The sequence below is a fragment of the Chiroxiphia lanceolata genome, chromosome 18 (assembly GCF_009829145.1).
Source record: "Chiroxiphia lanceolata isolate bChiLan1 chromosome 18, bChiLan1.pri, whole genome shotgun sequence".
Classification (NCBI taxonomy): domain Eukaryota; kingdom Metazoa; phylum Chordata; class Aves; order Passeriformes; family Pipridae; genus Chiroxiphia; species Chiroxiphia lanceolata.
This window is the reverse complement of record NC_045654.1, coordinates 260,340-285,373: the sequence shown is the minus strand read 5'-3', so window position 1 is coordinate 285,373 and position 25,034 is coordinate 260,340. Positions and strand designations below refer to the sequence as shown.

The following is a 25,034-nucleotide window of genomic DNA, read 5'->3' as shown; positions in this document are numbered from 1 at the left end:
GAGCACAAGGAAGAACAGCCAGGATGCCTTATTTTCACCTTGAATTGCCAATTTTGACAAACCTCCTATTGAAAACAAACTGACCTGCTACTTTCAGGGTGCAAGGGACAATGCCAGTCTGGGGCGATGCCTGGCATCCCAGCACATCAGTACCACCTTTCCTATGGCTGGACAAGGTTCAGTCCTGAAAACTCCCATGCTGGGGGCAAGGCTCCCAAAGCTGTTAGGCTTGGGCGGCAGCAACACCTTATCAGGGCTGCAACAGTGAAGTGTTAAGCTTTAATTGCTGAGAAAGATCTTAAAGGTTGGCAGGAAATGAAAGATGAAATTCAGAGGGATGTTAGGGTTGAGTGTTACTGAAGAGTAAAAAGAGCAACATGGCAAAAATTACCTCTAAAAAAAAAATAGAATACTTCCACTTTGGAGGGTTTTGTTAAAGAAAATATGTTCAAGGTCCTAGGGCCACCATCCCTGGAAGTGTTCAAGGACAGGCTGGATGGGGCTTGGAGCAACCTGGTCTAGTGGAAGGTGTCCTTGCCCATGGCAGGGGGTTAGAACCAGATGAGCTTTAAGTTGCCTTCCAAGCCAAACATTCTCTGATTCTATTATATTTTATAAATATGATGTATATATATATATATATGAAATAGATGATGATATAGAGATATAGATATAGGTGTAGATGCAGATACATACAGATATATCCAATATCTTTGGTGTTCCTTGACTTTTCCACAAACACTCTTCTAAACAAATTCAGTGTCTGAATTTACCTGTCATATTTCACTCCTTATCCCAGGCACAATCTCTTCACATTCTCAGATAAACAGTTTCTCTTGATCTTTAAGATTTTGTCTGTAGCTTACATGTTTCCAGTCGCTATCAGCAGCTTGTTGTATTCCATCTTAAACCCATCTTTGAACACGGCTATCTTGCTCTTGATATCCACAGCCGCAACCTGAAATCATTCTTAAATAATGTTAAGGGATGAAATCCCAGACGTTAACCGAGTTCCCAGCCCAATCAATTCATCTGTCAGGTTTTAGTCCTCCATGTTAGTTTATTAGTTTTAGTTGATTAGTTGGTTGGTTTTAGTCTGTTTGTTTTAGTCCCCCCAGGCCACAGCTTGGCCAATCCAGACCTTAAATATTCCTCGTTACCTTTTCACAGATCCTTGAAGATCTCCCAATATAAATAAGATAATGGGGAGAAATGTTCAAGCCACTGTCTCCGCTTCTTGAAGGCTGATTATCCTAATCAGAGGGCAATTGGCCACCCCAGATCCATGTGAGGGTGCTGGCGAATGGCAGGTAAAAAGTTATGGCCACACCATAGTCACACCCAGGGTGTCCTTCCCGCCATGGGAGCATTGCATTAGCTGTGTTTTGAACAACCACAGGCAACCTGTGCTCTGGGGCACAGAACAGGGGGCTGAGGTAGACCCAACATTTATGCAACTGGCAATCCAGTGAGCCAAGAACATTCCCTAAATACGGACCTTTGCATACCAGTGCTTGCTGGCGACAGCCTACAGGAACACACAGGACTCTCCTTACCTGCATTTCAGTCAGGACTTCGATGTCATAGGTGCAGAAGAACTCCTTGGGGCGCAGGGCAATCTGCTCAGGGTGGGAATCCATTGACTGCAAAAAAAAAAGCCATTTTTCCATCAACTGCTAGGCGTTGAACAGATGAGTGAAGAAGCCGCTGTTACCAAGAGAAGTCAGTACTAGCCTGAAGTCAGCACTTACGGCACAGGTTAAGGGAGCAGTTCTACAGGCTGGAATTAAAGCCTCTTCAAGTAAAAGTTGTTACAAGAGGCCGATCTGGGCTCAAGTGTGGGCTGGTACTGACCAGTTGAGGCAGGTAAAGTGCTTCTGAGAGTTGGCAAAGCAGCCATAACTGCAGCTCCTCACAGCACAAACAGGTTCACAGGAGCCTCATTTTATAAGGGTGGCAAAACACTGGCATAGGTTGTCCAGAGAAGCTGTGGCTGCCCCATCCCTGGAAGTGTCCAAGGCCAGGCTGACGGGACTTGGAGCAACCTGGTCTAGTACAAGGTGTCCCTGCCCATGGCAGGGGGATGGACCAGATGACCTTCAAAAGTCCCTTTCAACCCAAACCACTCTATGATTACTTGGAAACAATTCAGTTACAGGGGAAATGGAAGGTAGAAGAGCAATAAGAACATGCAACATTAACGTACAAGGACACACTTTCAAAAGCACCCAAGTAACGCTGCACAAGTTCCCTCAAAAGCTGAAGCAGGGCACGGGCCTGTATCTGCTCATCTTCAGCTGTAAGAGGTTCTTGCTCTTCCCAGCCTTCCCTGATCACTGGGGTGAGATGTACATTATCTTTATATGCAGGGTTGAGCCCAAGTTCTCTGCCCTTCTGACTCTGTGGAGACAAGCTCAGACTTAGGCTGAGGACAAGCTGAGCATCAAGTGACCTGCTGTCTGTGCAGGTTGCTCCCTGCTCCAGTGTACCCCTCCTTGCCTGCAGCGTACCAGGAACAGTCAAGCCCTGCAATTTATCACACAGCACTGAGCTGCAGCATCTACCTGTGCCAAACAGGCATGACATTTGGCCTTGACCTAGGAGGGATAAGGGATGCAGGAATCAAGGGCTTTCCCATCTGCCCACGGGGATGGATGTGCAAGATCCTTATCCCCAGAGGTAGCTTGGTCAGGGGCTGGGATGAGCCTCTGACTTCAGTCAATGCTCTGCTGAGGGGAGACCTGCATTGAAGAACTCGAGGCAGGGGCAGGGTCATACACGTTTTACTGCAAATTCTTTAAATACTCCATGTTTACAGAGAGGAATACCCAACCCCATTGTGCCAGGAAGGGCAACATAGAGCAGTGCACTGCCACCATAGGTTTTGCTGCTGCCTGGTGCTCTGGAGATGGCAACAGAGACACGGCAACACACCAGGGAGGTGGTCACGGTCCAAAGGGACAAAGAGGAACAGTTCGACAGGACCTGGTGACAGACTGATAACAAGCTTTTGGCAGGGCAGAGGAAGGGCAGTGCTGCAGTTTCAGGAAGTAAGAAGTCTGCTGCTTACAGAATTGTGCACTCCTCCTGCAGTAACTCTGTACATGATTAGTCCCACTCACAACAGGATTAAGAAAAATCCCATTTTTCTCCTAGCCTGTTCCCAAAAAATCAGCTTTCTCTTCCATGGGTTTTGTGCACCTTCTAAAAGCAACTACAGCCAGAGGTGTTTAGTGGAGAGTTTAACAGATCATGTACAACACCTTTGGCATGTGAAATGTTCTTACTATTTAAGAGAGAGAAGAAAAGCCAGTCTAAGACTCACATGTGGGGATAAGTGTTTGGGAGAGCTGCCTGGCTGGGACAGGGACTCCAAGATTCTCTGAGCTCCCCAGCACAACCTCTGTGACTCTTAGATGCAGGTTTCAGCCAGCTGCTCCTCACCTCAGGTGGGAATTGCCCAAGCACAGAAATAGCCTGAATGCTCCCAAAAAAGCCATGCACATGTTTGCCTTTCTTTGAAAATCCCTTTTTTTTGCTTCTGGAAGCAGAGTTAGATGCTGTGATTGTAGAGTACCATCCCCCATGGATAAACATTCCTGACATGAAGGTGAACACATAGTCCACCTTATTTTATCTCCAAGCTCCAAGGCCAAATGCTGCTGTCCAATCTGATCTGCTGTCTGACATCAAAGAAGGCTCAGAAATCAGCAGCAAGAAATGTGACTAGAAGATCATCCTACGTCTACAAATTAGAATGCAAAATGGGATTTGTGTCAGAAAAAGTGATGTTTGCACTGCCATCAAGATATCAAGTTGTGATGATGATTGAGAATCATCATAATTATGGCATGGAGCATCCCTGGGCAGTAAGAACCATGCACTCATAAAAAAACATGGTAAACAACACCATTTTTCCACATGCCTCCTTTCATTGCCTTTAAGATTTTGATCCAGACACACATTAAGATCTACCTAGGTAGAAGCTGGCTAAGACAGCTACTGCTGGACCTGTGAAGAATCATATAAATCCTTGAGTGGCTTGGCTTGGAAGGGACATTAAAGCTCACCTCATTCCAATCTGCAGGGACACCTTCCACTAGACCAGGTTGCTCCAATCCCCATCCAACCTGGCCTTGGACACTTCCAGGGATGAGGCAGCCACAGCTTCTCTGGGCAGCCTGTGCCAGGGCCTCACCACCCTCACAGGGAAGAACGCCCTTGTTTCTGTGCTGGAGCGCTCGTAGTTCAGAGTTTGAACAACTCCTTTTCTGCGTTTCATATTTCAGTCACAAACAGGAAAGAAAATTCAAGGAAAACAGAGAAATTATGAATAAGGAGAGAGAACCATGCTGCTGCAATGAATAACAGTGGGGAAAAGTCTTAGAACAAACCTTAAAACTGGGGAGGAATATGGCATACCCAGAGTGATACAAACCTTACTGAGCTTTGGTCTGTCGTAGGGCAAGTGTCTGTCCATTGTGCACATCACAATCCGGTCAGAGAAACCTTCCTGGCGCAAGGTCTCTGCACAGACCAGCCCAGCTGCCCCTAAGGGAGAAGGAGACCAATGACAGCCATGTGTACGGGGCATTGGCAGATCTGAGCCCTTTACTGCTAAACTTGCCAGGGCTGAGTCCAAAATCACCATCTCCACCAGCCCTGGCCTCACTTCACTGCCCTTCCTAAGTTGAACAGCTCACACAGGAAGCTGGTCAGGGCGGATGCAGCAGGCAAGAGAAGGGACCCTCTGTCTAAGAAGTGTGCCATTAATCCTCTTGTCTGTCCCTAAAGTGTCACAAAACCACAAAGACCACATCTGAGGAGTGCTGCTAATGCCTACACACCTCTCACAAGCTCCAGGGCAGAAGCAGTTGCTCAGACCCTTGGACTTCTTTAGTCAGGGAAAGGTCTGCACACCCAGCTCCTGGTAAATTTATGGCCAAGCATGGAGGGCAGAGAGCCTTCCCTTCTCCACAGCCAAAGTGTTGGTTGTGTGACTCACTGTAGAGCATTTCCCATGCTATTTCTTTAAGGGTTTTTTGTTTGCTTGTTTCAGTCACAGAAAAAAAAGGGCTAAATCAAACAAAAAGCTTCCTAGGGGCATGCTGTTCCCCTGCATCCAGGCAGCCTGATGGGAACATCCCTTCTTCCTTGGCCTAATTGTGAGACTGGAGAGCTCAGGTGAGAAGTCTTGAGTCTCTTCTCAGCCAAGGAAGTCTTGCTTGATAATAAGTGTTTCTAGGGACATGATTTCTGTAACACCAAAGAGATGGACCTGGACAGTATCATGGTTTGGTCTTAAACAGGACGCTCCCATTGATGGAGGCAGGGGACAGTAGAAGAGACAGGTGGGTGGACATCCTGTGCATGCAGCCCGGAGCAAGCTGAGCCAGAGCTGATGCTGCACTGACGCCAGGATGACCCTCACATGAGCAAGGGGCCGCAGTCAATTGCCCTCAGCTCTGCTGGGCATGGCTGGATCTTGGTCCTTGCTGTAGGGCTGGATGGCATTCTCTTACCAACACTCCCCACAGCCCCAGATTTGAAATCACCTTTCCCGTCCACCAAAACAGACTTTGGTCTTTAACAGACCTGTAAATGTAGCTGGTAAAGCCTGAGAAAGTTCCTTCAGCAGTGGCTAATGTTGCCTGTGGAGTGACTTCACTGAGATTGTGATGACTGTCCAGTCCTGCCACACGCCAGGACATTCCAGCTGGCCTCAGGGAGCAGTATATACTTTACACCCCAGCTTTCAGGCAACAAGGGCACAAGGAAGGGAAAAATGTCACCCAGCAGCAACGGAAAAGCCAGTTAGGCTGGTTTTCCCCTTTGCTCAGGCTGTGAGATGCAACTTAGATGATCCCAATTTCTACAGTTTGGATTTGGTGACCTGGGGGCTATAATCCATTAAGAACAACCCATGTGCCAGGAGCAGCCATTCCTTCGCAGTCCCAGGTCCAGCACCCTCCATTTCACCACAACGTGGTCAAGCCTTGGCATCTAATTCAATCCAGAAATTCAGTAGATGGGCTTCACCCCATCAGGCTTTCTAAAAAAATGGCAGTACACAAATGAACACGGGACAAGAGAAAATAAAAAACAGATTGGCAGTTTTGCTATTTTGGCAGGGATTTGATATTTGTTGAGAAGGTAGAAGAATTTATCTTCAGAGAAGCACCTTGAGGTGAGAACTTTGGAGCTGTAATCGGATGAGACAGTGATGTACAAGGTCCAAGAGAAAAAAGTGTATCCACATTACAGGGACACCTGAGAGGACTTTACACTCATTAGCTGTGGAAATCTGGGGTTGCTGATGTACTTGGGAAGGGTGTAGCAGGAAGAGGGTTCAGGGTACCCACTCCAAAGGACAGCAACAAAGCTCCACAGATGGGAGCACAGGGCACCTTTGGATCATTAGCATGTAGGACAAAAAGACTCGGGAAGACCCTCTAGTCTGACCCTTTGCACAGGAGGGACGCAGGAGGGGGTGACACAGCACACAGACACTCTGCTCCCTGCACCCCTGCTGGGAAGGAGACACACATGGTGGTCCCAGCACATGCCATCCTTACCTGCACCAATGATCAGCACGTTGGTACTGCTCAGGTTGTAATTGCTCAAGGAGATGCACTTTGCCATCATCTTTGTCCTCTTCTGTGTCTGAAGAGCCTGTGCCACCACCAAAAAGGAAAGTCATTATCTTTACTCAGCATTAACCTGGGCGGGCAGGCAGGGATGGGGACAACTGCAGTAGTGTCATAAACCAGCTTGGATAGGAAGGGAACAACTGGGTCCTTGTACTGAACAAGGACTCAAACCCCTGCTCATCCAAATAACATTCCAATGTCCAGTGTACTACCCTTTACAAGTTACTAAATTAAAATAAATCCACCATCTTCTGCAAATCCATCCAATCCGTCTCTGAAAGGGCAGGTGAACTCTCACCCCACAGAGCTGGGAGGAGAGGGGGAACAGAAAAAGCAGTCCAGGTGTATTCTTGTGCAATTCTGTACCAACAGATGAAGTGAGAATGAAGAAGTTCTATCAGGAATTTTATCCTGCACCTGAGCAGAGCTTGTATACCTGATATCCAAAGCTGATGGACTTGTCCAATCCCCCAGACTGGACCCTTACAGGATCCATCAGGCTCTGAGCCACTGGATCTGCACATATATACATGCAAATGAGCACCAAAAGAAGGCTTTTCATGGAAAGAAAGATTGCAGTGGCCTGAATGGGCTTCATTCTGCATCCTGTCAGGGGATGAGAGCCCTCTCTGCCCACATACCAGATTCCTCCCTAGCAGGAGCTGATGTTTGGGCTCAAGAGGGAAAACAGGTGGCCTTTGGCATCACTAAGCCACATTCAGACAAGGCCCAAAGGCTGGTGGAAGAGGCCTGTTTCCATGGGCAAACTAAGTTAAAAGTTGCTCTGAGCTTAAGGAAACATAGGACAAGTTCAGGACAAACACCTGAAAGATCTGAAACCTTTGGTTCACCCATGCTAGATACTCACACATCCCTCTGCCCAGGCATGGTTTTCCTGCCACAGGACCAAAGGAAAAGCATTTCCCCCACCCCCATGCACATAGAGCAAAACCCAAAAGCATCAGCCTTGGTTTTGGGATGTCAGTGGCCCATTACCTGCTTGCTTGCTCGGATGTACACCTTCTCCTTCTCAATCTTCACCTGAGGGTGACAGAACAGCAGCAGTTTGCAGGACAGTGAGGGCTCCCTCTGGGCAACAGCTAACAAATGGAGCAGCAATGGCAGCAAGTTGCCTGCAAGAGCAGCTCAGGCCATGGCAGGGCTCATCCCAGCTCAAGGCTGTGGGATGTCTCCTGTCTCGTACCAACCATGCACTGACGTTCAGTGTACAACTTAATTTCTATCCCAGGTTTACTTACGGTTTCTCATTCCCAGCCCACTCCTACTCGAGACTGGGCACCTACTCCCCCAGGGTCACAGGAGGTGTCTGATGCCCATGGGTGGGTGCAAGGGAGGAAGAAGCTAGGTGAAGGTGCTGTTCTCCACTACCCACACCAGTACATCCTTGGAAAACATTCGCTCCATGCCATAAAGAACATTGCTTACCCCAAAACAAAGAGACATTTTGTGGGTGACACTAATCTTGAGTGGTGTGGTTGATGCTCTAGAGGGAAGGGATCCATCCAGTGGGACCTGGGCAGGCTGGAGAAGTGACCCCATGGGAATCTTAGGAGGTTCAACGAGGCCAAATACTTGCTGCACGTGGGTTGGAGCAATCAACAACATCAACCCAGGCTGGGGGCTAAAGGGATCAAGAGTAGCCCTGAAGAGGGCTGGGATTGTTCAGCCTGGAATTGTTCAGCTCTAAGGAGCCCCTTCCAGTGCTTAAAGGAGTTCCAAGAGAGCTGGAGAGGGACTTGAGACAAGGGCCTGGAATGACAGGACAAGGGGGAATGGTTTCTGACTGAGAGAGAGCAGGAATATCGGGAAGAAATTCTTCCCTCTGAGGGTGATGAGGCTCTGGCACAGGTTGCCCAGAGAAGCTGTGGCTGCCCCATCCCTGAAAGTGTCCAAGGCCAGGTTGGACGGGGCTTGGAGCAACCTGGTCTAGTGGAAGGTGTCTCTGCCCATGGCAGGGGGTGGAACAAGATGGTCTTCAATGTCCCTTCCAACTCAAACCATCCTGTGATTCTCTGTTTCCTCTGTTGCTGCAAGGACAAGGGTCTCACCTGAAACCTGGGTAAGCTATCCAAGCCAGGAAAGTCCTCAATGTCACCTGTGCCGATGTTGAAGCAAGCTCCATGCCAGGGACAGCGGACTCTTCCTTTGGACAAAACCCCTGCAGGGAACACAGTAGAGCAGGGTTGATGCTGCCCTGCAGATGCCTGCCATTCTCTGGGATGACACCTCTCCTCCAGGACACATGTCAGCTGATGTGGACCTGGATGGGCAACACTGGACTTCTCTCAACATGCACATTGGACAGGCTCAGTTGTTTGGGACCAACTGGGATCCTACATGAGCAATCCCTTCTAAAATGCCCTGGATGGCAATGCCCCCACGTCTCTGGGCACAGCTCCAAAGTTGTCTGCTCTGCCTAGGATATAGCCTCCATCTCCAACCAGGATGAGGCTGTCATCTCCACAGTCTCATCATCCTTTTAAGCCCCAGTAGCACCCAGAGCAGGCAGTGCCTCAGAGTATCACTGATTTAGAGCATGTGTGTTCCAGAGCAGACTCTGACACAGCAAGGTGCCTGCACACAGCTGGAAGGCACAAGCATGCCCAAAGCCATGCGTTCATTTCTCCAGGTGTTTGCTCAGAGGCTGCTACCTTGGACTTTAGCTTTCCCTGCTACAGTGCTGGGGCAGAGCATTGGCTACCATGTGGCCATAGACCAGTATTGAGCTTGTGCCTGAGGCACAGCAGCGCCATATGTCATCATTACCACGTGTGGGGATGGAAGGGCAGCCTCTGCACTTACTGCTGCAGCAAATTCTCCAGTGAGATCCCTGTGTGACAGCCAGTCTGAGGAATGTACCCACAGGTCTCTGAAAGGGCAGGTGAACTCTCACCTCCAGGGCAGCATGGGGCTCTTCTGCCCTGCTCAACTGGCTCTCGCCCCAGGTGAGGGGCTGAGAGCATGGTTGCTACAGCCAGCACTGCTGCTGGGCCAGTGATGCCCAGAGGACACACAGCACAATGCTCTCCTGTCTTCCCCAGTGTCCCACTTCCAGTAAAGAGTCCTCCCAACCTCAGTTTGGGTGATGCACTTCCACACACAGCCAGACCAGCACTGCCTGATGCTGCTGCTTAGGTTCTGGGTAGGGACCTGCCTGAAGCCGATGCTGAGAAAGTGCCAGGATGCATATTTTTAATGCCAAGATGGGAAACCCCCACACCTCATTCCACTTCAGTCAATAACATGAGGAACATTCTTCTTGCTACTGAAAGGATCTCATCAGCCCAAATAGATTCCTCCTTTTGATTTACAGTCACTAGCAGAAGCCCCAGCCCTGTGACCAACAGTGGTAGCTGGTGTCAACTGCAACCAGAGCTGTGGCAAAGTGCTCTGGGGAGGTTTGTGCAACCCCAGCCTGCTGCCCATGCCTTCCCCAGCCAGAAGATGCCCAGGTGATGCTAAGTGTGTGGCATGGAACTGCCCTGTGCCCGGCAGCACAGCTAGGTGAACACTGGGCTGTCCTTTGCCCACCCTGTGATGCCCCCACTTGCTCTCCCAGGACAGGATGCAGACTGACCTTTGACCAGTGGAGCCCCATAGTGGGGACACTTGTGTCCCACGGCGTGGAACTCACCACTCTCCTTGATGAGCAGAGCCTTCCCGCAGCCCAGGTCCACTTCCCTCATCCTGGGGAGGAGGAGTATGGAAAAAGATGACAGAGCATCCACCTCACAGCAGATGCCACCCCCTCACCCTACAACCCAGACCTGGTCCTGCCAGCTCCCTGCCTCCTTCAACTTGCTCTAGGTGACTACAGGTGTGGGTCAGTCCTTGTCACCAGGCCAGTTTTAGAGGTGGATCTGTTGTCCCCAGCATGGGGCACATCCAAGCTGAGTGGTAGCATCTTAATCCATCACTGTGTCAAGAGGAAGCCCAAAGCACCTCCCCAGCTGCTGGGGAAGCTGGTAGTGGGAGCAAGAACCCAAACTGGTTTTACCGCAACCTCACCTCCCCTCCTGGCCCCAGTGGATAAGCAGGTCCCTGCCAGGCTTGTATTCAGTCTTCGAAAGCAAACACAACATGTCTCGGAGTTGAAAACCAGGAGGGGCGACTCTGCCCCTTGGAGTCTGCCTCCCACACCTCAGGGGTTTGTGCTCTGGTCCCAGCCATGTCACAGGGTCAACAACATGGGTCACCTTTTCCTGATAAATCCCTCACAACAGTAGACACCTGTGTGTGACCTCCTTGATGTTTCCCTCAGCTGTTTTTGCAGAGTGAAGCTCACACAGCAACCTTCTCCTAGCACCAGGCTTCAGGCCTCAGCCCTAAATCACCAAGGGGCTTCACCTCCTCAGTGCTGCTGGGTTCAGCCCTGCTCTGCACAGGAGCAAACAAACCTTGAGCCATTCTCATGGAAGGTTCTCTTTGACATCTCCCAGTTTTTGATAGAACCAGAGGGAACAGTCTTAAACTAAAAGAGGATCAGTTTAGTTTACATATAGGAAAGAAGTTTTTACAATGAGTGGGGAGGCACTGTCACAGGTTGCCCAGAGCAGTGGTGGATGCCTCATCCCTGGAAACATTCAAGGTCAGGTTGGACATTGATTTCAGGTTAGACCTGAAATCTTCATGGATCTTCATTTGTTTTTTCCAGCCTGGAGGAGACTGAGGGGAGACCTCATCACAGTCTGCAGCTTTCTCATGAGGATCAGCTCTGATCTCTTTTCTCTGTGACCAGTGACAGGACTCGAGGGAATGGCTGGAGCTGTATCAGGAGAGGGTTAGGCTGGATATTAGGAAAAGGTTCTTCCCCCCAGAGGGTGGTTGGGCACTGAACAGGCTCCCCAGGGCATTGGTCACATCCCCAAGGCTGTCAGAGCTCAAGGAGTGTTTGGACAACGCTCTCAGGCACAGGGTGGGATTGTTGGGGTGTCCTGCTGCAGGGCCAGGAGTAGGACTTGATGATGATCCTTGTGGGTCCCTTCCAACTTAGGATATTCTAAGATTCTATGGACAGGGCTCTGAGCAACCTGGTCTAGGAGAGAGTCCTTATTTTGCAGGGAGCTGGACATGGAGCACAGAGCTGCTGTCCCCTGGAAACTTCCCCTCTTCCAGCCAGAAAGCCTATTCCCACACAGTTTGATGTTTATCTGGAAATCCTGGTTGCTTACGTTGCACTGTGCCCACAGCAAACCCCATGCGCTCAAGGTGGCCACTGGCCAAGTGTGATCCCGGAATGCTGTTCATGCATGCCAAGTTCCAGGGTCTTGGAAGAATGGGACTGACTTTGCATGCTCATTCCTCTTCAGGTAACATCCCAACTCTATCCCACCACTTAAACCCGGGCTACAGAGACGCTTGTCCCACTCTCTGTTTCCATGGAGATGAAAATGGGGCTCAGCCCACCAGCACTCCTGTCACACCTTCAAACCCACCTTGGACAAGACTTTGGGCAGGTGCCTGCTCCACCAGCATCAACTGCCTAATGACAAATGCTCAAATTCCCAATTTTCTTGTCAATTTCCTGATTTCCTTGCCATCATGGGCGAAAACCATCAGAGTTCATCACACCTGCCCTCAGAAGCAATTTTGTCCCAGTAACTTGGCTGCCCTGCTCCCTAGTGATGCAGCTCTGCCCGCTCTCCATGCAGGACACTTGGCACTTGGAGCTCTTCCCTCAGCACAAGCAGAACAGAGCAGTACAAGTCCTGCTGCATTCCTCAGCTGATTAAACCTGTTCAATGGCAACCATAACTCCCTGGGAAGATAAGATAAGTGAAAGAGTTTACAGCTTACCCAAGGAGCTGTGTGCGCTGAGAGAGTCAAAACCAAGACCTGGTGTCTTCAAAGCAGCACACAGCCACCTGCAAGGCTCCAATCCTGCACTCACTCCAGAGAAATCCAGAGAATTATTTACACTGTCCTGCAGCCTGCTAAACTGTTTACTCAGTTGGGAATTTGTCCTGTTACCCCAATCCACTCCCCGCTTGGGAAGCATCAGCTAAAACTCAGCTCTGGCCAGCAAAGGACCTTTGCTCAAGAGCTATGGGTACTGTCCCCCCACTTAGTCTGCTGGGAGGCTGGCTGGCTGCAGCAGCACCAGTTTATCCATCAGTACCTTTTACTGGTTCTGCTGAGGTCATGATGGTACCAGAAAGAATGGGCAGAAAGCATACCCTGTGCTTGCAGACTCCACTAAGACAATGCAGTGGTGCCTGAACCCTAGTGCCAGTGCTGCGGCTGTGCCCTCGCACATCCCTGCCCAGCACACTACCTGGGAGAAGCATCCTGGAAAATCCCTCTGGGTACCAAAGCAAGAGGACTCCTTCGTCCTAGCCCATTGCTTTACATGAGCTGTGGGACCCTCTCACAGCACCTCTCTCTTAATATGGACTCAGCCTGCTAGAAAACAGCTATTCTCAATCTAAAATATCTAGTGGTGGCACATCTACTGCCACAGTCAGTAGCATGTTTCAGCAGCTGATGCACACAAGACTGAAGTGTGGGCCCGGTTCCCAGACTGATGCCAGTTCCTAGCCCAGGCTTTAGCTGAGGAGTTCCCTGCTATGGCCACCTGCAGCCATGTGTGTTCTCACAGGCTGCAACCAGCTCCTCCTCACCTTCCCTGCAGCCAGCAGAGCTCTCCAAATCTTTTCATCTACCATACAGCCTGCTTCCCAGTCAATCTATTCATAGAATCGCAAAATCACAGGATGGTTTGGGTTGGAAGGGACCTTAAAGACCATCTTGTTCCATCCCCCTGCCATGGGCAGAGACACCTTCCACTAGACCAGGTTGCTCCAAGCCCCGTCCAACCTGGCCTTCAACACTTGTAGGGATGGGCCAGCCACAGCTTCTCTGGGTATCCTATGCCAGGGCCTCATCACCCTCAGAGGGAAGAATTTCTTCCCAATATTCCTGCCCTCTTTCTCTGTAAAGCCATTCCCCCTTGTCCTGTCCCTCCATCCCTTGTCCCAAGTCCCTCTCCATCTCTCTTGGAGCTCCTTTAGGCACTGGAAGGGGCTCTAAGGTCTCCCTGGAGCCTTCTCTTTTCCAGGCTGAACACCCCCAGCTCTCCCAGCCTGTCTCCAGAACAGAGGGGCTCCAGTCCTTGGAGCACTTCTGTGGCCTCCTCTCTAGCAGATCCGTGTCTTTCTTGTGCTGAGTACTCCAGAGCTGGAGGCAGTACTGCAGGTGGGGTCTCACAAGGGCAAACCAACCTAATTTTCCTACATCCTTCTTGCTTTGGGACACTAAAGCAGAGCACACTCTTCTAGTAACACCCCAACACAAAGTCAGCAGACACAGAAGCCTCCATGACACTCGGATGTTCAGGCATTAGCCTACATCTTGACCCTGGAACAGTATCGTCCCTGTGCAACCAGTATTTCCCGGGGTAGTCTCCCCTTTTTGCTTCACTCCATCTACGAGGCAATTCCAGTTGCTGCCTGTGCTCTGCCCTGGGTCCTCTTGCTGTCACTACCCGCCTGCACAGGAGGCAGCAGGTTACCCATCGTCTCCCAGGAGAAACTGCAGCCACTTTGCTTGCCCTCCATTCCAGAGCATCTCCACTGTCTCCTCATCCCCACCTCTCACTGGAGGAGGACATTTGCCTCCAGGTCCCAATGGCCCTCCAGCACTTCTCTGGGCTCAGCAGAGCTTGAAGAGTCATAGAATCCTGAGTTGAAAGGGACCCACAAGGATCATCATCAAGTCCTACTCCTGGCCCTGCAGCAGGACACCCCAACAATCCCACCCTGTGCCTGAGAGCGTTGTCCAAACACTCCTTGAGCTCTGACAGCCTTGGGGATGTGACCAATGCCCTGGGGAGCCTGTTCAGTGCCCAACCACCCTCTGGGGGGAAGAATCTTTTCCTAATATCCAGCCCAACCCTCTCCTGATACAGCTCCAGCCATTCCCTCGAGTCCTGTCACTGGTCACACAAGAGGAGAGCAGTGCTGCCTCTCTGCTGGCCCTTACGAGGAAGCTGCAGACTGTGATGAGGTCTCCCCTCAGTCTCCTTCTACAGACTGAAAAAGCTGTCATGTTTTAGGAATGGTATTCCCCAATTTAGTGCTCCCACTAAAAACCCACTGCTGCTCGCTCCCTTCTCTCCTTCCCCCTTCCCTCCTGTGGCTGGCTGGAGAGAAGAACTGGAAGCACAAAAGGTAAAGATCACCGGTTGAGATAGAACAATTTACTGGAAAACAGCTGTGAGATAAGAAAAGGAACAGTAACAGCAACAATATTAGTAACAAAAGTGTACAAAAGAGAGAGTGATTTACATACAAAAATGCTCACTACCGAGTTGGACCCAATCTCAGCCACACTACCCCACTGCTCCTTCCACAGGACCAGCATTACCCAAAACACTCCCTCCAGCTCAGAACCAGCATTACTGCCACACTCGCTCAACTGGAAGGAATCCCTTCTTCCCCCTGCCTCCAGAAATGACATGAGGTGTTATAGAATAACCTCTGGGTCCTGGTCATGGCCCCTCCTGGCTACTGCAAAAATTAACCCTGTCCTGGCCGGAACCAGGACACAAGCCAAGTGACCGCAGCTGCTCCTCATCACATGAAGACTTAATCCAAGAGAGTCCAGTGCATCCCTCTGTAGAATGGTCTAATACATAAATTCCCATTGCAATGAAAAAAAACTAATTCATTCCTGGATGAACTTACCTAATAAGAAGAATTTATGGCCCATGAAGCCCCTAAAGTTTAGCCCAAAGTAGCCAGTAGTACATGGATTATTCTAGGATATTACTACAGGCAATACTTCAATTTAAAGCAAACAGCTGCCAGACTCCTGGTGTGTCCCACACACCTGACATTGCTCCCTCGCTGGAACAAAAGCTATTCCAAACTATTTTCTTCCACGCATGGATGGAACCCGCTGAGATGTCGGTCATCAGCCTGATGGAACCTGTACTTCTACCCCAGAAAAGAGGCATCAGCCTGTAAAGCACAGTAACGGGGACAGCCACTTTTTGGACTTCAGGAAACTCTTAAATCAGGGCAGTGAATGTGACCAGCTGAAATGTGTTCTCATTTGCAAAAGATCTGAAAAACTGCATCCTTAGTGAAAGAGCAAATTGATGAGCTCAGCTAGAAGAGCCAGGCGCTGCAGCCAGGATGGAGCACACGACCTGCCCCATCAGCTCCCCCCATGGACTTCTTGTGCTGCTTTGTAAAATCACTAAGGCTATAAATTTATAAAAAATTGTCTGGGTTGGCTAATACAAGCTGAGCAGACCCTCCTGAGAAATTCTGCTACAGAACACCACCTCTTTCTGAGACACGTCCCAGGACAGGCCATGCCGGGAACAGCAGACCTTCTGGTAAAAAACAGTTGTCACTTGTCCCTGACATAATTTTTTAAGACTAAAAAAAATGTTTATTTTACTAAGTTCAACTATTATCTCCAGAAACTCTAAAAATAAGACAAGGTGTTCAGATTGGGTTATAAGGTCTCTCAAGTTTTATCTGCAACAAGTTTAGGCACTTACTGTCCATTCTCCAGGTCCTTCACATGGCAAACAGATGCTTCCACCATGTCCTTTGCGTTGTGGTAGGGATTGCTGGCAATTGGATGTTCCTCGAGATGGTAGTGCCGGGCAGTTCCATTGACTTTGTAGATCAGGGGGCTGGCTTTCCCATTGGGTGACATCTCCTCCTTGCTTCTCTCCTTCTCAGGTATCACAACTTCAATTTTCACTTCAACTGCAGGAACAAACAGAAACCTTCATTAAAATGAAGCCAGAAGTTTTGCTGCCATTCTGTCTCTCCCTCCTCCCCTGAACTTGGAAAGGAGCTGACAGACATCAGAATAGACATTTTTTGCTGGCTTCCCTGAGAAGATAAAGCATTTAATATCAAACTTGTCATGAGTCATCGGTGCAAAACAACCCCTCAGCCACAGTTCTTGTTCTGTTCAGCAGAAAACAGCTTCAAGTAGCTTTATGTGAGGCACGCCAAGGCCTCTGGGGTTCAGGCAGACTTCAAAAAACCCTTTTTAGTTGTTTGTAGGTAACATTAACTGAAAGAGAAAGCCAACGCTGCATGGTGCATAAAGCTGCTTCATTAGATGAAGATCAATTAATAAAGAACTAGAAATACTAAAATTATTTCCATATGAGGTTTTGAGTGTAGAGTGAGTCCTCAGCATTAGGTAACAGAAGCAAGGATGGTCCATTTTTCTCATGTGTCCATCACTGAACAGGTCTGACAACAAACCATCCCTGTTCTGGGGACCAGGGTACCCAGGGACACATGGGAGCAAGGACAGTGGGGAACAGAGGGGCTCTTCTCAGTCACCCAGGTGAGGATATGCAGAAGTTACTGTGAGAGTGGTGAGGCCCTGGCACAGGCCAGAGAAGCTGTGGCTGCCCCATCCCTGAAAGTGTTCAAAGCCAGGTTGGACGGGACTTGGAGCAACCTGGTCTAGTGGAAGGTGTCCCTGCCCATGCCAAGGGGCTGGAATGAGATGATCTTTAAGGCCCTTTCCAACCCAAATCATTCTATCAATCTATGTTCATCCAAGCTCCCTGAAGGGCAGCACTCACCCATCCTCCCCACTCACCCACCCAGCTGCACCCCCCCACACTGCCCCATGCCTGGGGTAGGCAGACTGGGCACAGAAGCATCAGAGAAAGCCACTGATGAGCTCTCACATCACAAAGTGGAAAACATCACTTTATCTCCTAGGGACTTCATAAAGCTGAAGCCATTAATATTAATAATAAACCCCAGTGAGTTCTATAGCAAGCCAGAGGGAAGTGCCAGAGATTGGTGAAGTGTCTCAAGCACAAAGGAGATCATTGAGCTTTCCCCATCTTATAAAGGTCATGAACAGGAAAAGCTGTACAGAAGATAAAAATTAGAGTTCATAAACTAAAGAGGTTAAGGAAAGGCCAAAAAAGAGGGTAAAAATAAGACCTACAGCAAGAGAAGGGCCCTGAGTCTTTCCAGCCTCATCTGTTGTCCCAAAACTTTTACTGCAAGAACATTGAGAGAACAATGGAAGAACAAGGCAGGGGGAAGGCCATTTATTTTGGAAGGGAGAAAAGCAAGTGGCCACGGCCGCCCAGGCGCTGGAAGCAGGCAGCTGTCTCGGGAGTCCTGCAAGTTTCTGCTGTTTGTGTCAGCTCAGCAGGGCAAGGGATGGTGTAGCTTTTTGCCAAAGAGCCAAATCTCTGCACTCACCAGGGCAGGATTCACTGGGGGTACTGATCCAGGAAAGTGATTTTCCACGTATGAATGCTGAATTAGCGGAAAACGGCAACTTCTCTTGCTCTGTTGCAGCTGCAGGAGTTAATGCAAACTAACAGGGCCAGCACCATGCATTAAAAAAAACCAATACTGCTATATGCAAATCTATTCCTGGAGCTCTAGAGAAGCAGCCCAGCTGCTGCAGGTACCCAGTGAAGAGGCTGCTCTCCATGAGTACTGCTTTCCTAGGGCACTGGGAGAAGCAGACATGGATTTTCGAGGACAGAACTAGGAAATATAACGAATGCCCATTTATGCCAGTCCCGGTGAAATACTTTTGGCCAAAGAAACAGGAGGCTCATGTCATATGATTTCATAGCCAATCAGATTTATCTGCAGCGAATTAGGCTGAGCATCCTTGCAGCCAGACTGCGGAGCCAGAACATGTCTCAGGATGAAACCAGGCTGGCACCAGCAAAGCCAGCAGCTCTGAGCCCTGCAGTGACACTGATATCAGTGAATTCACCCTGCAGGAAACAATCTCCATGTCTCACTTGGCTGATGCCCCAGGGCTCTGATTTTCAGAGCACATTTGGGTCAGGTGAGCACTTGGAGTGCTCACTAGTCCATGGGCATATGAACCTAGAGGGATGAAGACGGAAATGTAGCTCTGCTCTCTTCACTTCTTCCTCAGTCAGAAAAACATATGCAGGAAGCAGCAGGTCTCTGGCACCAGTATGTGACTTGGCATTGCTTGGGACTCACTAACACTGCTGGACAAATGTCCAAAAGAAAAAGAGGTATAAAGCCGTCTCCCTTCCTATTTCAGGCTCCACACTTCACCACTTGCCTCTGTGGGAGGCAATTCCCACTTGCCTCTCGCCAACATTTTATCCCCCCATCTCCCCCTTCTCATCACTCTTGGTTCCTACATGGGGTGTCCCTCTGGCCTGAAACCTGCATTCCCGAGAGATGATCCCTCCAGGAATCCAGGGCTCAGCAGCACCTGAGTTGATCCAGCAAACTGCTTCAGTTGCCATCAGGGAAAATGACATTTAAATTAAATATTTATAAACCCAAGTCCAATTCTGAAATCTGATTGGTAGTGGGGCTGGGGCCAGCGCACTCGAGCCCTTTGACAGTCCTTTCCTATAACTGCTAGAAGAGAGCCTGGACCTTAAAGTAAACTGTTTGGAAAGTTTTAGGCATGTGACTACAAATCTGGACAGCAGACAGCTCCTCAGGGACATAGAGATATGGATATCGATATAGATACATAAGTATGGGTATAGATATAGGTATAATTATAGATTATATAGATAAAAATATAAATAGATATGTATAGGTATAGATAAAATAGATGAGAGGGAGACAGAGAGAGATGTGCCAGCTTGCCCTGCACCATCAGCATCACATATATAAACATATCCCATACATAAACATATGTGTTTATGTACATTTTTAATATATATCTATACATACATACACACATTATACATATATGTATATATTAGGGACTAGGAGGCCAGGGCTGTAAGGATTTTATAAGAATGTAGAAAAAAGCAGAGGAACCAGCTGAGCAGGTGCTCATATCAAACATCCGCATACATCACAGCACTGTCAGCTCTCACTTTTCAAAAATCCTGAGTCAGCTCTCCAAAGTCACAGAATTGTTTAAAATATAGTCTTGACAAGACTATAAATTTTTACTCATTTTTTTTTTCTGCCAGGTTTTCAGCCTTTAGGTCAAGCACTGCTGGGACCCTCCAAATACACTCAGAAACTGCGTCCCAACCCCATTCATCACAGTTGGCTTACGTGTTGTTTTCACACAGTGGCCACAATGTTCTTGTGCTTTTTGCCTCATGCCATTCACGCAAGCAGTAAGTCCTTAACACTCCACTACATCTCCTGTAATTTTATTCCTTCTCCATCGCTATTCACAATCTTGTGGGACAAGTCAAAGCCTCTGCCTGCTTTTGGGCAGGTACCTGAGATATGAGGCTAGATTTGTTGGCATAGACCCCAGAGCAGGAGCTGGCAGGTAGCTGGGCAGCAGTGCAGGGCCACAGACATTATTTAAAAAAAATAGGGTCATTAAAAGACTTCTTTATCACAGAACTGGGTTTCCAGTATGGCTCAGAGCCCTTCTAGAGGCTAAATTTAAATTATGGGTATCAGATCATTGAAAGTGTACTAAAAATGAGAGAAACCAGGAAAATACTGAGTTAACATGGTGTGGTGGTTTGGGCTAGGCCTTCCTTGGTGACCAGTTTGTAACCAAGGAAGGGTCCAGATTTACCCAGTATTCCCTACGATTTTTACGTAAACCAGATTATAAGAAGAAAGGAGGAGAGGCCTTCGCCCTCTTTCCTTCCGGCGGCTTGGAGGTGCAGGTTCCCTGCTGTTGAGTCTGCCGTGTTGGGGAGCGAGGCCTGGTAGGGCCTTGTCGACCTTGGGAGGCGGAGGTTGCCGGCGATCGTACTGGAGCGACTCTCGGTCGTCCCAAGGAGAGTGGTGGGATATTTTCTTTGCTAACTCTTAGTTACTAGATCTCAGGCTAGTGATTGGGATATATATATACGCATATATTTTATTTTGGTTTTGTTCCCTTTCCCTTCCCCCTTCCCCTTCCCTTGTGAAATTCTATATATTTTAAATTGTATATATTTCAATTGTAACATAAGTGTAAATATATTTATATATATCACTTAAGCTGTCTCTCTCGTTTCGGGTTTTCTTAGTTGGTTGTTTTTTCTCCCTCTTCTCCCTGAGGTTTGGGGGGGGGGGGGGACTTCTTGTGGTAAGGTTTGGAGACTTGGTAGGGAGCCAGCTTCAAACCATATCACATGGGAAGAGAGAATTGCCATGCATCAAGAACTAACTTGAACCTGGGGGAGTCTGGGTAAGATGAAGATGCCTGGCCATGGGGCATGGAGGAGCTGAGCTGACGAGAGGAGAGCAGTGAGTGTGCCTTCCCCAACCCCAAAACCATGTGATGCCTCGAAGTGTGCTGCTCAGGGGCTGGAGGCACAAGGCAGAGGAGCACTGAGGGCAGGGAACAGCCTGGTATGGGCTGTATGGTACCAACAGTTCCAGGAGCAGTGGAAACCAAAAAAGCATCAAGGGATGATGCTGGAGGGAGTAGCAAGATACAGTGAGCACAGCCAGAAATCTCAGTTTACCCCATCAGGGTTTATTTTCCCAAAGCCAGCACAGAGCAAATCCACCACCATGGGACACGTTTGGGGGCTCACTGTGCCCTGCCAGAGCTGTGCTTTCCAGGCATTCCCCAGGCACTCCCATTCTGCCTCAATTACAAACCCCAATGAGAGCAACTTCAGGTGGTCTCAGAGAGACTCCAAACCATTTCTATTGACCATTTCTTCCCCTCCTTCCAAGGCAAGGCTGGATGGGGCTTGGAGACACCTGATCTAGTAGAAAGTGTCCCTGCCCATGGGAGGGGATCAGAACTAGTTGGTCTTTACAGTCCCTTCCAGCCCAAATCATTCCGTGATTCTATCATTCTATTAAAAATGACAGCTCGTGACAAAATCACCATGTCAAATGTGCCTCGCTCTGCTCTCCTTCTCCAGATGATGTGTCAGCAAATGCCACGCTCCCAAAAACCAGGATGTAGGACTTGCCAGCCAAGCCTGGGGGCACCCTCAGAGCCAAGCTCAGGTCACACAGGCAACAGCACCCTCTCTAGTAGCATGCAGCATGCCTGGGAATGGAGCATGTTCCCTGCTAAACACATTCTCTGTGCAAGGACAAAGCCCACCCCCAGACATTCCATGTGAAGTGGAGCAGCTGCTTTGCCCCACCATCAAGCACTGAGCCCAGCAGGAGAAGGATACTGACAATTTATAGGTTTTGAAGCCACTCTCCCACACCCTGCGCAGAGATGGTGCTGCTGCAGCTCACAAGAGCTGGCACTGGTGCATGATGGTTTCTGTCACCCATCATCCTGCCCAGGCTGTGCTGCAAGAGCGGGTGCTGGGATACCACACAGGCTGCCAGCTCATCCCCAATGCATCACACACTCAAGACAAACCCCAGGAAAAAATTATACAGAGATTGAGAACTGGGCCTTCAGAAGAGGATCTGGCATCACGGGACTGCAGCACTGGAGATAACAGCAGATTACTTCATTGCTTGAACATAAGCTCTTAATTAAACACTGAAATATCAGGACAGGGACAGGCACTGCAGCAGCAGCCAGATCTGGGGGCTGGCCAGTGGTACAGTCAGCACATCTATTTAGGGATCCAGGACTCCACTCCCCAAAGCTCTTGTACCACTCATCTGCTCCTCAAAAAGTGACATTTGTGCAATGCCAAGGTTATCTTGAGAGTGCTCAAGGGACTAAGGGTCTCTCTTGGATATAAGGAGATGGAGCAGATAAGGACCTTGTGTACATCTTAAAAAAGTGTCTGAATCAATTCCCTTGACTTCAGGTTGCACCTGAAATATTCCCTTCATGTGGAAATAGAGCAAATGTGGAAATGGAGCAAATAACTCTGTTCTGTCCCTGCTTCTTATTTGGACAGGGAATAGGTGGATTCTTAGAAATAGTAAAGTCCAGTACTCAGCTCCGACGGTGTACAATTCTCACATGAAATGGCTGTAAAACCCCTTTGCTAGAACAATCAGTATCCTCAAATGTCTCTGTTTACCTCTCTGCATTTGCAGGTTTTATAACTGTGAGATGATATAAAGATATAAACAGGGTTTTCACGAAGAAAACTTACAGGTCACAGTGTCCAATGTCATATTACCTTGGCGATGACCCATAACATAACCATAGTACAGGTCAAGGGCAGAAAATCACCTTTATTTTCTCCTCGTGCCTTACACAAAGGTAGGGACCTCACTCCTTGGATGTTCAGTGGTTCACAACTCCTATTGCCCTTCTGATCTTCTGAGTCCTTCAACCTGAAATCCCCCCTGCCTGAGGCAGTGAAGACAAATTGCCAAGAAAATGTCCCCAAAAGACATCTGTCCACCCACAAAGGCTATACATGGATGCTAACTGATCTGACAGCACCACTGATTCCCCTTGCCCTGGGGCACAGGGAGCTAGGAGCTCTCCTCCATGGCAGCTTTGGCAACACTGCCATGCACCCCATGCACCAGTATCACTCCTTGGGATCCTGCACTGGGGTGATGTGGGTGCTGCCGGGTATGATGAGTGTGGGCGACCATGTGGTGCCTGCTCATGCCCAGCCTGCTCAGGACAAGGCTGAACATCGACACTTCCACACCACCCCTCAATCAGCCAGTTTGCCTGGGCAGGCAGCACCACAGCCCCTGCCCCTCCCACATACACCCACCTTCCCCAAACCACAAAGCAGGGAGCCCACCCAGCCCAGCCGTGGTGGGACCATGCCAGGCAAGGGGGGGGGACATCCTTGATGTCCAGGTGCCTACAACTGCTTTCCCCACAGGAAGCAGTACACATGGACAGGCTTCGCCAAGATAATAAAATCCCAACAGCAGAGCAGCCCCAGGACTGCAGGGAAAAAAATAAGGGCTGGACAGTGAGTGACAAAGCTGCAGCAGAAGGAAGGTGCTGGAGCCCCATGTGTCTCTGTGGGGATGGCTGTCACACAAACCTGCCCTGGGGCACGAGAGGGGCAGCTCTGCCCCAGGTACAGCAGAAAGGCAGAAGCAGGAGGGTGGTGAGGTACAAGGAGATGGGACCGGGCGGAGCTGCCTCCCTCGTACTGCAGGGTGAATTTCCCTACCACCTGCCCACCACCCCCCTACCACCACCTACCATCCCCCCTGGCAGCACTGCTGCCCCCCCCCCCCCCCCAGCTCCCTGCCTGGGAGTGAGAGAGCCGAGGAATCTGGAGAGACTAAGAACCCAGTAATCCTCCCTGCGGGAGCCGAGCATTAACATTCCCCCGGCCAGCGTCCACTGCTGACCTACTTCTCCCACGGGGACGGCAGGATGGGGCCTCGGCCTTGGAGGGCAGTCACCTGGTTTGGGCTTGGAGAAGCATCCTCCCATGGCGCCGTGCGGGACAGGCAGCGGGGCCAGGGGCAGGCAGGTCACCAAGGGCGCGGGCACATCCTCGCATGGTACACGGCCAGCTCGCGTGTCTCGGCTCCGGCGTCGATCCCACGTGCCCTGGGTAGAAAAGTACTGTGAGAGCCGGTGCCGGCCGGGAGGGCGAGTGCAACAGGGAGGGGAAGGCAAACTCGTGACAGCGCTGCTGCCTGTGCCCACAGTTGCAGGCAGGAGCGGGCAGCACCAGTACAGTGGGCACACATAGCACGGGGGCACCGAGCCCCATGCACCCCCAGTGACCCGAGGGACAAGCGGACAGTGTGCTGCTTGGGTCACTGTGCTGGGAGCCGCTGGTAAATTCAGTTATGAAGTTTATAAATTCAAACATCAAAGTTAATTACAAAAACCCTCATATCATTTATGGTCAGATTTTAATAACTTTTCAAAGCCCTGCCTTTGGGAATTAAAACTCTAAGCACACAGGTCACAGCCTAAATACAATGATTAAACCATAAATACATTTCCGTTGTTTTTTTCCTGTTATTATTAGGTATTCCAGTTATGCTCATTCCTGCAGAAATGCCATTGGCTTTGGAACAATTAATTAATTAAAGGGTTTTTGATATCAGGCCATTTTGTATCAACATCCCTTTTTTATACTATTAAGACCAATTTTTTAAATGTTTGAAATCAAGTTGTGTTTCTCTTATTAGCTTTGACTTGGAGTGATCTCAGATTTGGTACAAAGAATTCAGATAAACCTTCTCAGTTACACTGCATGACTGAAAACAGCAAAGACTCATCCAACACAGTAGCAATAAAATAGTATATTTAATTCATTTTACCCTCTCCTACCTGAATTGAACCAATTTACTATGGGTTTGCCATATATTATTCAAAAAGCCCTCTGATCTGGGCAGGAAATTAAAAACCATTGCCAAATTATATTTTAAGACAGACAAGGTAGGCTTTTCTGTAGCTTACAAAGTGCCTCAAGGTCTTTACGATGAGAATTAGAGAAGTGCCAAGAGACAGATAACAAGCCCTACACCTTCTCTGCTTAAACACCAACTCAAAATAACAGGATGTATCTCCCTGTTTCCAGAGGGATGCCATGCATGGCAACACCTC

The 25,034-nt window shown here is 49.2% G+C and overlaps 1 protein-coding gene across 2 annotated transcripts in view; it reads right to left on the bottom strand.

Moving 5' to 3' along the window:
* The window catches only part of AIFM3 (apoptosis inducing factor mitochondria associated 3), a 53,699-nt gene that overhangs the window by 16,229 nt on the left and 12,436 nt on the right, over window positions 1-25,034 (bottom strand). For both annotated transcript variants that reach the window (XM_032706150.1, XM_032706151.1), the window contains exons 2-10: window positions 23,873-24,023; window positions 16,183-16,396; window positions 10,249-10,358; window positions 8,720-8,829; window positions 7,647-7,691; window positions 6,576-6,672; window positions 4,439-4,551; window positions 1,557-1,643; window positions 867-958 (exon numbers count right to left, since the gene is read on the bottom strand). In XM_032706150.1, coding sequence (XP_032562041.1) covers window positions 867-958; window positions 1,557-1,643; window positions 4,439-4,551; window positions 6,576-6,672; window positions 7,647-7,691; window positions 8,720-8,829; window positions 10,249-10,358; window positions 16,183-16,396; window positions 23,873-23,903 — 899 coding nt within the window. In that variant the 5' untranslated portion in view covers window positions 23,904-24,023. The remainder of the gene's footprint in view (window positions 1-866; window positions 959-1,556; window positions 1,644-4,438; window positions 4,552-6,575; window positions 6,673-7,646; window positions 7,692-8,719; window positions 8,830-10,248; window positions 10,359-16,182; window positions 16,397-23,872; window positions 24,024-25,034) is intronic.